We start from the raw sequence: 12,641 nt of genomic DNA, 5'->3' as shown, positions 1-12,641 counted from the left end.
CTGTGTAGCTGGGATTACAGGCTCCCGCCACCACACCTGGTTAGTTTTTTGTTATTTTTAGTAGATACGGGTTTCACCATCTTGGCCAGACTGGTCTCGAACTGCTGACCTCAGGCTGTCTACCTGCCCAGCCTCCCAGAGTGCTGGGATTGCAGGCATGAGCCACCGCGCCCGGCCTATTAGCCATAGTTCTAATCCATAGGGATTACAGCACGATGCTAGCAGGGCCAGGTTCATCCTTGGGACAGTGTGGCTGTCACCTGGCTCTCCCTTTACCAGCCCCATTGCGCACTGTGCAGCCCCTCCCCTCCCAGAAACAGAGTGACAAACTCTGCGCTTGAGTCCCTGTTCCTGTTTAACCTGCAATGCTTATCACAGGCCCTTTCTTAATTTTTTAGACGAGGCTGCTTGAGGCTGCAGTAAACTTTGGGGCTTTGGGAGTACACAGGACTACTGAGGGACGGGGGCTTGGTGTTTAAGGTGGAGACTTGGTTCTTAACGCAGAGCTGGCTAAAGGTGTGTTGTTTTTTCCGCTCTGTTTCTAATTCATGTTAAGTAGTTGGTCATCACTTTGGTCAGAGCTGCTGCTGTAGCTCTCTTAACTGTGAGTCACTGGATGTCGGCAGTGAGTTGGCTGTGAGATTGTAGGTGCTCAAGTGTTTATGCACCGGACTGAGTGTAAATCTGTAAAAGGGGAAAATCCTCGCAAGAGGTCTATGAGAAGGATGAGGGCCCAAGTCTAGGGTCTAAAGAAAGCTAGGAGTGGTTTGGTATATTACTGAGTGCAATAATTGCATGCAATTCCTGCACTCAATATATTGTGTAAAATCCTCAGGTAGAATGGGATAAACCCACAGCTGGTCCTACTTGGCCTCTTGAAAACCATTCCATCATGGTGCCAATCTTTATCCGGAAAAGGAAAAAAAAAAAAAAGGAAAACCATTCGATTATCTCTTGCCTTGGAGGTTGGGGTATGCTCCTAGTCAGGGCTTTGCAGCGACCATATGATGCAATAGTGAAGATCTGGGGCCTGGCACAACACTTTGGGAGGCTGAGGCGGGTGGATCGCTTGACCTCAGGAGTTGGAGACCAGCCTGGGCAGCACAGCAAAACCCCACCTCTACAAAAATCACGAAAATTAGCCGGGTGTGGCAAGTGCCTGTAGTCCCAGGTGCTCAGGAGGCTAAAGTGGGAGGGTGGCTTGAGCCTGGGAGGCTGTGGTTGCGGTGAGCTGCGATCCTGCCACTGCATTCCAGCCTGGGCGACAAAGCCAGACCCTATCTCAAAAAAAAAAAAAAAAAAAAAGATTTGAGCCCAATCTGGTTCAGACCTGTTTGGCTCAGTGAGCCTGTACTTGGGGGGAGGGGATATGTACTTTTTAAAAGAACATATATTGTTACTATGTTTCATATTTGGAAAACAGGACAGAGACTTTTTTTTGGAAAAACAAACTACACCAAGTGGAGTTTAGCAAAATGTTCTGAAACTAGTGCTTCTCAACCAATAAAGCAGGCACAATGGAAACAGTAGGGCAGGGGCTTTTTCTTCTAGCGAAACAGGTGGCCTTGTTTTGATGTGGGTTTGTAAAGCACTAGTGGTCTAATAGCATGGGCTCCTTGAGCTCCACCTCTGAAGTTTGTTTTCTCAGTCAGGATCCCAGCCAAGAACGTTCCCTGTGAGTCCCAGAACCTAGGGTACATAGAAAGGTCCAGAAGGTTCAGACTAGGGGTGGGTCCAGACTAAGGTAAACTTCTGGGACATTCCATGAAACTCTAAGCAAAGTATTGTATAAAAACCATCATCCAACCCTAAGCCTCTCCCCTGGTCCAGAACAAGGCCCAGTCCATAATGGCCATCCCTTTACGCCTTGGGGTTTTGTAGGCCAGAGCTAACCTCTGAGGAGCCCCACTCCCTGCCTGCCCTGAAGCAGCCTGTGCTCTTCATGGAAAGGGGAATGTGTGGGAGGCTTTTTGAAGGACCCCCAAAAGGTTTCCATGGTCACATTTCTCCCCCACCCACTCGGATTGGCTTCAGTCTTTCTCTGCTGCTACCTGGCAAGCGGAGGCTGAAATCGGCCATGACCTTAGCCCCTGCCTTCTAGGGGCTATTCCGTAATTCCTGGTTGTGGAGGATGGCTCAGTCATGCCCAGCCTTAGTCCTTTTTCTTTGTTTTTCACAAACAAGCAAAACTCCCTAGAAGTTTGGACCTAGGATGCGAGAGTAGGGTAAAGGGGCCCAGCCTGGCCCAGGCTGTGCTCAGTGCGGTGGGGAGGGGGTACAAGTATAGCACGAGGCCAAGTGAGCAGCAGGCATGGTTCCTAAATGGGGAGGCAGGCCACAAGACAGGAACCAAAGGCGCACATGTCTAGGCAATTGTGGTGTCGTCTTTGGGCTTGACTGGGACTTTATTTCTTCTGAGCCAAACTGCTCTTTCTCCTCTGTTGCCCTTTTATTTATTGCTGGGTGAGATGGGCCTTTACAGATCCCAGTGTCGAGGAAGTAGGGTTTCTCCTTCTTCCTTCTGAGGTTCCGGCATTTCATTCATTGAGTGCACTTCTCTATGAACCAAGTTGATTGGGAGTAGCTTACCTCAGGCCACAGAGCTGTCCTACTGGATCACGATTGACTCGGAGTGGCCACCAGCACTCGCTTTTTTGGAAATGGAAGAGGTCTGTGTTTCAAACGGTTGGGCTTCCTGGAAGGTCGCCAGACCCCGTGCAAACAGGCCAAGAGAGGGACGGCTGGTAAGTGGTGGTGCTACCTCAGTTCACACTCGAATTCAGTGCACTAGAAAAGCTGGCCCTGTCCTGGCCTTTGCCTCCTCTCAGTTCCTCAGCACCATGATGAAGTCACACACTGCCACCTGCCCGTGGGGAAGATCATGAGGGAAAGCCAGGCACAATGGTGTGCACCTGTGGTCCCAGTTACTTGGGAGGCTGAGGCAGGAGGATCGCTTGAGTCCAGGAGTCCAAGACTGTAGTGTGTAAAGATCTGGTGTATGAATAGCTGCTGCACTCCAGCCTGGGCAACACAGCAAGACCCCATCTCTAAAAAGAAAAACAGGCCAGGCTCAGTGGCTGACCTCTGTAATCCCAGCACTTCGGGAGGCCAAGGCGGGCAGATCACCTGAGGTCAGGAGTTCGAGACCAGCCTGACTAACATGGAGAAACCCCCGTCTCTACTTTAAAAAAATACAAAATTACCCGGGCATGGTGGCGCATGCCTGTAATCCCAGCTACTCGGGAGTCTGAGGCAGGAGAATCACTTGAACCTGGGAAGCAGAAGTTACGGCGAGCCAAGATCGTGCCATTGTACTCCAGCCTGAGAGTGAAACAAGAGCGAAACTCCGCCTCAAAAAAAAAAAAAAAAAGAAAAAGAAAAACAAAATCATGGGAGAACACCCACCTTGCCTTCCCTTAGCAGCTCAGCTCTCAGGTCCAGCTTGCAGCCGTCGTGGTTTTGTGCAAAGCAGCTGAGTGTCCCTCTGTTAACGTTTGCAAACCATGGTGAGAACTGAGCCTGGATCTCAAGACCTTGCGTATGCCAGACATGCTCAGTGCATGCAGAGAGCATCTCTCACCATCTGTCCTGAGGTCACAGCCGCGCTACGGATCTAGCTACATCACCAGTGCCTCTTAAGGCTAGGGTCCTGTCAGTAGTCTTGTGGTGGGTTGACTCTCGCATCCTGCCTTTGTCCCTTCAACATTCACATCCTTAGCCCTGAGAGGGGACAGCCACTTTAGACAAAAGAAGGTGTTTCAGGGTCTGGCACAGTGACTCTTGCCTGTAATCCCAGCACGTTGGGAGGCCAAGGCAGGCAGATCACTTGAGGTCAGGAGTTCAACACCAGCTTGGCCAACATGGTGAAACCCTGTCTCTACTATAAACACACAAAAAAATAGCTGGGTGTGGTGGCTCACGCCTGTAATCCCAGCACTTTAGGAGGCCGAGGTGGGTGGATCACTTGAGGTCAGGAGTTCAAGACCAGTGTGGCCAGTATGGTGAAACCCCGTCTCTATAAAAATATAAAAATTAGCCAAGCATGATGGTGGGTGCCTGTAATCCCAGCTACTCGGGAGGCTGAGGCAGGAGAATCGCTTGAACCTGGGAGGAGGAAGTCATAGTGAGCTGAGATCGCGCCACTGCACTCTAGCCTGGGGAACAGAGCAAGATTCCATCTCAAACAAAAATGTAAAACATTGGCTGGACGCAGTGGCTCACGCCAGTAATCCCAGCACTTTGGGAGGCCAAGGTGGGTGGATCACGAAGTCAAGAGATAAAGACCATCCTGGCCAACATGGTGAAACCCCGTCTCTACTAAAAATACAAAACATTAGCTGGGCATGGTGGTGCGTACCTGTAGTCCCAGCTACTCAGGAAGCTGAGGCAGGAGAATCTTTTGAACCGGGGAAATGGAGGTTGCAGTGAGCGAAGATTGCGCCACCGCACTCCAGCCTGGTGACAGAGCGAGACTCCACCTCAAAAAAAAAAAAATGGCAGGAAAGGCCTGTTAGAGGAGTACGAAGAGCAGACTGGGATTTGGGGTTCACAGGCCACAGCCACTTTGCAGACAGTATTTGGCTGGCACAGTGTCCTAAAACAACTTTACCCAACATTCAAAACTTGGGCATAAGAACAGATTTCTTTTTTTTTCTTTCTTTTTTTTTTTTGAGGCGGAGTCTCACTCTGTCGCCCAGGCTGGAGTGCAGTGGTGCAATCTCAGCTCACTGCAACCTCCACCTCCTGGGTTCAAATGATTCTCCTGCCTCAACCTCCCAAGTAGCTGGGACTGCAGGCACGTGCCACTACGCCTGGTTAATTTTTGTATTTTTAGTAGACGGTTTCGCCATGTTGGCCAGGTTGGTCTCGAACTCCTGACCTCAAGTGATCCACCCTCCTCGGCCTCCGAAACTGCTGGGATTATAGGCATGAGCCACCGTCCCCATAAAAACAGATTTCTAATCTCTCAAAAAATGAGAAAATCTGCCACCATGCAGTTCACATACCTGCATTAGCACTGTGGGAGAAGCTCAGTAGCATTTCCCCTTTTAGGTCAGGCACAGTGGCTCACGCCTATAATCCCAGGACTTTGGGAGGCCAAGGTGGGCGGATCCCTTGAGCCCAGGAGTTCGGGACCAGCCCGGGCAGCATGGCAAAACCCCATCTCTACAAAAAAATACAAAAATTAGCCAGGCATGGTGGCGCTCACCTGTAGTCCCAGCTACTTAGGAAGCTGAGGTGGGAGGATGGCTTGAGCCTGGGAGGTCGAGATTGCAAGTAAGTTATGATCACATCACTGCACTCCAGCCTAGGTGACAGAGTAAGACCCTGTCTCAAAAGAAAGACAACAAATTTTGTCCATTTAGATGAGACATCACGCCCCAGTTTGCTGCACTTCCACCAATAGGGGTGAAGTGTAAAAGGCCTTTTATCTACACACTTGCACCGTTTTTCCCATAGCAGAAAAACATTTCTATACCCCGCGTCCATCAAGAGGGAAAGCAAAAAAGTAAAGAGGGACCATACATTTTTCAGAAGAATAGGGGCAGGAGTGTTTCTTCCTGCAAAGGGACTGCTTTGCCCCTCTGTGTCACCTTCCTGGCCCCTGTAGGCATTTGAGTTTGCAAATTCCTGTATCATATGTTGCTGCAAAGAGCCTGCACTTTATGCAGGGAGGTTAAGTGAAATCTTATTTTCATTGTGGGACAAGGAGAATCTCTGGAGAGGTCTACAGCAATGATAAGCTTAGACACGACCAGAGGCCCTTTGGTACAGTAACACCAGTTCCCTCCGTTTTTTGTGTAAAATCCTTGTATACGCTGAGATAAACCTGCAGCAAGTCCAGCTGAGTCTCTTAGAAACCATCCGATTCTCTAGCCTGGGAGGTCAGGGGCAAGCTCTTAGCCATGGCTTTGCAGGGACTACATGATTCAGTGGTGAAGGTTTGAGCCCACACTGGTTGGAGCCTGCTTAGCTCAGTGAGCCTTGATTGGTTAGGAAAAAGGAAAAGCACATTTAATGTTACTATGTTTCATATTTGGAAAACAAGAGGGGGAAGGTTAGAAAAATGCAGAAGCTAGTGATTCCCAAACAAGGAGGTATACATAATAGACTTTCCTGAGGAACAGGGAGCTCTGTTTTTATTAAAAGGGGTGGGAGTTTTATTTGGAGACGTCTTTGTTTTTGTTTTGTAAAAGCAAGGTGGTATCTAATAGGTAGGACCTTTCTCATGAGCCCCCTGATGCAGACCCTCAAGTTTGTTCTCTCTCACAGAAGATCACAGCCAGGGACATTCCTGGGACCCCCAGAATCTGGAAGCAGCAAGTTCCAGAAGGTTTTAGGCAAAAGGAAGGGCCCAGAGTGCTATACCTTCCAGACCCTTCCAGAATATTCCATGTACCTTGAAGCAAAAGGGGTTGATTTTTCAAACCACCCAACTGGAAGCCTTTCCATGGCCACCCAGAACTGGGCCCACTCCACTCTGGTAGTGTCCATCCTCACCTGCCTGTGATCATTTTCAGGCTGAAGCTGAACACAGAGGGGTCTCACTGCCGGCCCCTCTAAAGCAGAATCAGCTCTGTGCAAGACGAGGTGTGTGGGAGGCCTTCTGAAGGACCCCATCTGGTTCCCATGGTAACACTTCTTCCTAGTCCCTCTCTTGTCCATGTCTCAACTTTCTCTGCTTCTTACCTGCCCTGGGGATGGGAGCCTCAACCTGGTAGCTGCTGCCTCCTAAAGGCTGCTCCCCAATTCATGATAGTGGAGAAAGGCTCAGACCTGCCCAACCTTTGCCCCTTTTTCCCTTTCAGTTGCAAACTCTACCCCATGTCCATCATGAAGGAGAGCCAAAAAAAAAAAAAAAAAGGCCGGGCACGGTGGCTCACGCCTGTAATCCCAGCACTTTGGGAGGCCAAGGCAGGCCGATCACGTGAGGTCAGGAGTTCAAGACCAGCCTGACCAACATGGAGAAACCCTGTCTCTACTAAAAATACAAAATTAGCCGGGCTTGGTGACACATGCCTGTAATCCCAGCTCCTCGGGAGGCTGAGGCAAGAAAATGGCTTGAATCTGGGAGGTGGAAGTTGTGGTGAGCTGAGATCACTCCATTGCACTCCAGCCTGGGCAACAAGAGCAAAACCCCATCTCAAAAACAAAAATGAAAAAGCAGAGGCCCATGCATTTTCAGAAAAATGGGGCAAGAGTACTTTTTCGTGGGAATAGACTGTTTTGCACCCTGGAAGTTTGCACCAGGAACGGGAAGCCAGGGCAAAAGGGGCCCAGCCTGCCCCAGACTGTGCTGAGAAGGAGAGCACGGGGGAGAGGTCTTCCAAGGCTGCTCAGTCTTCGGTCATCTCAGCAGGAACTCAGCAGTTCTGGTGTCCCTTGGCCTCCAGCAGCAGAAGTTCCAGCAGTGAAGAGAGTAGAACCAAGACCAAGGTGGGATGGAGGTTCTGAAGTGGGTACTCTCAGTGCTTGAACTGTGCCCATACTAGCGGGCCACTGTGTCTAGGCCTGAGGTTCTAAAGCCCCCACAGCCCAATCCCTCTAGCGACAGCCAACATCTCTAAAAGGCCCATCAAGCAGTTGCTGCCCCCATGTCATCAGGGATGAGGACCATCCATCTCACAGAGCACCCCTAACTTTTTTTCTTGGTGGGGGATGGAGTTTCACTTTTGTCGCCCAGGCTGGAGTGCAGTGGCGTGATGTCGACCCACTGCAACCTCTGCCTCCCGGGTTCAAGCAATTCTCCTGCCTCAGCCTCCTGAGTAGCTGGGATTACAAGTCCCTACCACCATGCCTGGCTAATTTTTCTATTTTTGGTAGAGATGAGTTTTCGCCATGTTGGCCAGGCTGGTCTTGAACTATTGACTTCAGGTGATCCACTCGCCTTGGCCTCCCAAAGTGCTGGGATTACAGGCATGAGCCACCGCACCTGGCCTCATCCCTAATTTAAGAGCCTCGGGCTGGGCGCGGTGGCTCACGCCTGCAATCCCAGCACTTTGGGAGGCTGAGGTGGGCGATTACAAGGTCTTGGCTTTGACCTCTGGTTCTAGGTGACCTAACCCTTTAGAAATTCAAAGGCTCAACATCACACACACACACACATTTCAAACAGATTCCTCAACTGTACCTCACTGACTGTACTTTCTCATCCTTATTTCTCCAAAGGTGCCTTTTGGGGTGGGTGGGGGGAGGGGCTCGTCTTCCAGTAAAAAACAAGTGAAAAGTAAAGCGACCCCAACACCTCCCTCTTTCCAGATAGTTATGTCCTTATTAACATGGACCAAGACCATATTAGCTTTGTGGGCTTCACACAACACTGTGACTGTCCCCTGTTGTTTGCAAGACTTCCACGCCTCCCTGCCAAACTGCATCTCACTGGACTTGACCTAAGCTGACTCGGGGTATATCCCATCTCCTTGTCCCACACTCATCAGCCAAACTGGCACCTAGTGTTCCCCCTGGCTGAGGACAGATGCTATCAGTCCTGCAAAATGCCCTCCATCACTCCGTGGGGACCGTCATTTGGCAGGCCAGAGAAGACCAGGTACCATCCCAATCGGGCTTACGGGCAACCAGGGAAAAGAAGGTGCATACAAGAGAGGCAATTGGAGAACCAAGATGGAGCAGTGAGCGCTTCTGACCGGAAGTGCTGGGAAGTTAAGATTTAGGAAAGGCTCTCACGGGTTGGTAATCAGAGAAGGCTTCATGGAAGAGGCAGCGGCGGTGTTGGACCTGGACAGCTGGGCTTTGCATGGGCAGAAAGGAGGGGAGAGCATCTCAAAAGTAGGAAGTGGAAGCACAGGAGCTGAGCTGTGGAGGCTGCAACAGCAGAGAGGAGTCTGGCAGCATCGTCATCCTCATCATCACATTTATTGACGGCCCCTAAGAGGCGGGGCTGGGGACAGAACGTACAAAGACAAGGACCTGCCCTCAAAAAGCTTCCATTCTAAGGAGACAGGGACAGAAAAATACAGAATGGTCTTTCCTGGGGATGGCCCACTCTCGCCTGCGCAGGTCAGAAGCCCCTGGCCTACCTTGCCCCAGGGTCTGGAGCATGTGTGGACACGTCGTAGCCCCAGGGCCACAGTGTCCCTGTCCTCACAGCCAAGGCCTGACCACTTGGCTTCTAGGCCGTGGGCCCCAGAATTTGGGGGAAAGGTAGGCTCAGGACATGATGTAAAACACTCCTGGCGGCCTTGGCGTTGTGCGAGCCCAGTGGAGTGGTGGGGTGCGACAGGTCCCCTTGGCAAGGCCCCTGGGGGACCCAGGCATCTTCCCAGGCCCCCCGTAGGTGAGTCAAGTTCTTTCATGGGGCTGGTCCATCACCCTGGAGGCCCCGGGGCAGGGAAACAAAAAAGGCAGGGTGTCTTCAGCGCCAGAGGCGTACAGCCCTGCTCACCCACCCCCAGCCCCGTCTCTGGCCTCTTCCAGGGGGCCCTCCTCCCCAGCTCAGCCTCCAGGGCCAGGGCCAGGGCCTGCCTGAGGCCAGGGGGAGGGGCCTGCCCCTCCCCCCACCCAGGCAGTGGGGGAGGAGGAGGAGCCACGCATCAAGATTGTCTAGGCCCCCCCACTGGGGGGCCACACCCTGGATCCTACCGGTGGGGGGGCTCTGGCTGCGAGGGCCGAGGGCTCAGCAGAGGGGCCGGGCCGAGGGGGCACCCAGGGGAGCCCTTCAATGGGGGTACTGGGCGGGAGTCCAAGGGGGGCAGGCTCCGGGGTACTGCTGGTGGCCCCCGGGCGGCCCCAGTGGGCAGGACAGCTGCAGCCGGGAAGGATTTGGGGGGATCAGCAGCCGAGGTGGGGGCCGGCTGTGCAGAGCGCTCCCGACGCCGCAGCAGCTCCTGCAGCTTCTCCGCCTGCGTCCGCCTCAGGTGGGCCAGGGCACGGCCACGCTGGAAGGCAGGCAGGAAGGCCTCCAGGCTTTGCTCCCCCAGCAGCAGCTGCTCCATCTGCTCCTGGGCCGGGAGGGAAGGGAGGACTTGGGAGGGGCACGACCACAGACTGGAGACTGGTCCTTACTCCTTCCCACCCTGAGGCCCTCTCCATGGAGATCACCCCTCAGCTGGGGGACAGGGCACCTGCGTTCTAGCCTGGGCCTGCCTCTGACCACTTGCTGAGTGAACTGCAGACAAATGTCCTCCTAACTACTTCTTTTTTTTTTTTTTCTGAGACAGTCTCACTGTGGCCCAGGCCGGAGTGCAGTGGTGTGATCAAGGCTCACTGCAACCTCCGCCTCCCGGGTTCAAGCAATTCTCCTGCCTCAGCCTCCTAAGTAGCTGAGATGACAGGCATGCACCACCACACCCAGCTAATTTTTTTTGTATTTTTAGTAGAGACGGAGTTTTGCCATGTTGCTCAGGCTGGTCTCGAACTCCTGACCTTAAGTGATCCGCCTACCTCAGTCTCCCAAAGTGCTGGGATTACAGGCGTGAGCCACCGCGCCCAGCCCTAACTTCAAAAATAAGGATGCCATCACCAAACCTGGGTCAGCAATGAAGCAGGAGCAGAGGCAGGGACACATGTGAAGTATAGACTTAACATGTCCTTCGGGGGCCCGCCACCTTCAGCTCACAGAGCGGTACACTCCCAACCCAGCACAAAGTCTGCCCCAGCTCCTCTGCAGCCCCAGATCCACGCTGCCCTGGCCCAGTCACAGGGGAGCCCAAAAAATAATTCACAGGTAGGAAAGTGAGCCCTGCTGGCTGTCCAGTGCTGGCGGACAGCAATGCTAGGCTCTCCTATGGGCCAGGCATTCAGGGTGGGCTTCCCAGAGGAGGGGCTCCCCAGCCTGAGGTGTAAGAATGAGCTGGGGGGTGGCGGAGAATGGATCTCCCTCTTGGCCCCCACCCCCAGCCACCCCTCCCCCCCTCACCTCTGCCTCCTGCTCCGCCTCTTCTAGCTCAGCCTGCAGCCAGCCCAGCGCGCAGTGGGGACTCCAGCGATGCATGCTCTCCTCTGAGGGCCACAGAGGGACAGAGTGACAGGCCAGGGCCCCAAGCTTGCACTCTCCCGTTGACCCCATGTGATTCTATATTCCCCTTTCCTCTGGTCTAGAGCCTCAGTTTCCTCATCTGTACCATGCCCATGTGACCGCTTTGTGGATATGGCCCCTACCAAAGTTCTGCCCCTCATCCTAGTGCAAAAGAGACAGGGGAGGCTTTGTCCCCCACAGCACCTCAGGGGGACCCTGGGTATTGGGTCCCCTCTCTCCCACCCAACCCTCCCCATTTCTTCTCACTTCAACTCTATTGCCCAGGAGGCCAGGAGCAGGTCCGCCCAAGTCCCATCCATCAGAGCCTGGCACTTCCCAAGGCCAACCCACCGGATGGCCAGCTGCCCCCACCAGCCCCAGGTGGTTCTCCCAGACATGCCCTCACCCAGTCGTTGCAGCTTGTCAGCGCAGTTCTCGGCCACCTCGCGAAGCTCCTGGTATTTGATGGCCAGGGCAGCTCGGCCCATCTCCAGGCGGGGCCGCAAGGCCAGGTTCTCCTTGGCCAGTGCGTAGTTGGAGGCCAGGCAGGCCTCACGCTCCAGCTGCAGGCCCTGGAACTGCGGGCAGAGAGGAGCTAAGAGGCCCGCTCCGGGGATCTGCCCCGTCCACCCAACTGGGTGACCGTGCCTGCGGGCCAGGCCAAAGGCACCTGTCAGGCCCCAGCCTTCAGGGTGGCGAACCCAACAGGTGAAGGGACGGCGACAGGCCAGGACCAGACCTGGCTCTGCCCTGAGCTCCCTCTCTGGCCTCAGTTTCCTCTTTTACAAATCGAGTTAAAAACATCCACCTTAAGGGTTGTTGTGAGACTTAAGTGAGGAAAACTATAAAGGCCTCTACAAATGTTAGTTAATTTTTAATTTTTCAATTAATATGTCTGCTCAGGTCCCGAAGGAGTGCCCCTCCCTCCTCTGCCCCATTTTCCATGCATGGACAGCTTCCCTCTCACTCCAGGCCTTTGTCTGCTTCCTCCTCAGGTGTTTGCACCGAAAACACTCCCACCCCCTGCTCATCCTCTCCAGAGGAGTGTCTGCACCCCGTCCCCTCACAGCACCCCCTCTTCCCTTCCCACCCCCTCCTCTGCCTCCAGTGGAATCCTCACACCCCAAGGAATACACACCCCCTTTTCCTCCCTGCTCCGGGCTTACAGCAGCCCCTGGCCCTGGAGACGGCTTTTTCCTTGTCTCTAGCAGGGCCCAGCCTCCCCTCCCTGCCCCTGGAGAACGCACTCCCCTCCATCTGTCCCCTGTGGGATGCACAAGCCCCTCCTCGCCCGCCTGCTTTCAACACACACTTTCCCTTTCTGCCCCCACAGACAACCAGCCCGGGCCTATCTCCCGTGAAATATACAACTTTCTCTTACGGTGGCCTATGCAATACACACGGCAGCTTCCACCACCCCTCCCCAGCGCCAGGCACAAAGCCCCCTCTTGCGCCCCCAGAATGCGTAGACCCCCCAACAGCCCCTCCAGGTATCAAACAGGCCCCTAGTTCTCCCAGTGGAAGGCGCCTTCTCTTTCTGGCCCTTACAGAACGTGGGTGTGCGAGCCAGGGCCCCCCACAACACAGCCCCCCGGAACACACCTCCCCGGAGCATCCGCTGTAGGACACGCCTCGCGGCCATCCCGGGGGTGCACAGGTGCCCCCC

At 53.8% G+C, this 12,641-nt stretch overlaps 2 protein-coding genes across 2 annotated transcripts in view; one reads left to right on the top strand and one right to left on the bottom strand.

Moving 5' to 3' along the window:
- Positions 1–9,077, top strand: part of DNAJC30 (DnaJ (Hsp40) homolog, subfamily C, member 30) — a 13,624-nt gene extending 4,547 nt beyond the window's left edge. The window contains exon 2 of the mRNA XM_011976359.1: positions 9,019–9,077. Within this exon, the coding sequence (XP_011831749.1) occupies positions 9,019–9,077 (59 nt within the window). The remainder of the gene's footprint in view (positions 1–9,018) is intronic.
- Positions 8,856–12,641, bottom strand: part of VPS37D (vacuolar protein sorting 37 homolog D (S. cerevisiae)) — a 9,965-nt gene continuing 6,179 nt past the window's right edge. The window contains exons 2-4 of the mRNA XM_011976334.1: positions 11,382–11,553; positions 10,877–10,959; positions 8,856–9,959 (exon numbers count right to left, since the gene is read on the bottom strand). Coding sequence (XP_011831724.1) covers positions 9,597–9,959; positions 10,877–10,959; positions 11,382–11,463 — 528 coding nt within the window. The 5' untranslated portion in view covers positions 11,464–11,553 and the 3' untranslated portion in view covers positions 8,856–9,596. The remainder of the gene's footprint in view (positions 9,960–10,876; positions 10,960–11,381; positions 11,554–12,641) is intronic.

The sequence above is a fragment of the Mandrillus leucophaeus genome, unplaced genomic scaffold (assembly GCF_000951045.1).
Source record: "Mandrillus leucophaeus isolate KB7577 unplaced genomic scaffold, Mleu.le_1.0 Scaffold164, whole genome shotgun sequence".
Lineage (NCBI taxonomy): Eukaryota > Metazoa > Chordata > Mammalia > Primates > Cercopithecidae > Mandrillus > Mandrillus leucophaeus.
Note: the sequence above shows the minus strand (reverse complement) of the source record. Positions and strands in the feature narration are given on the sequence as shown.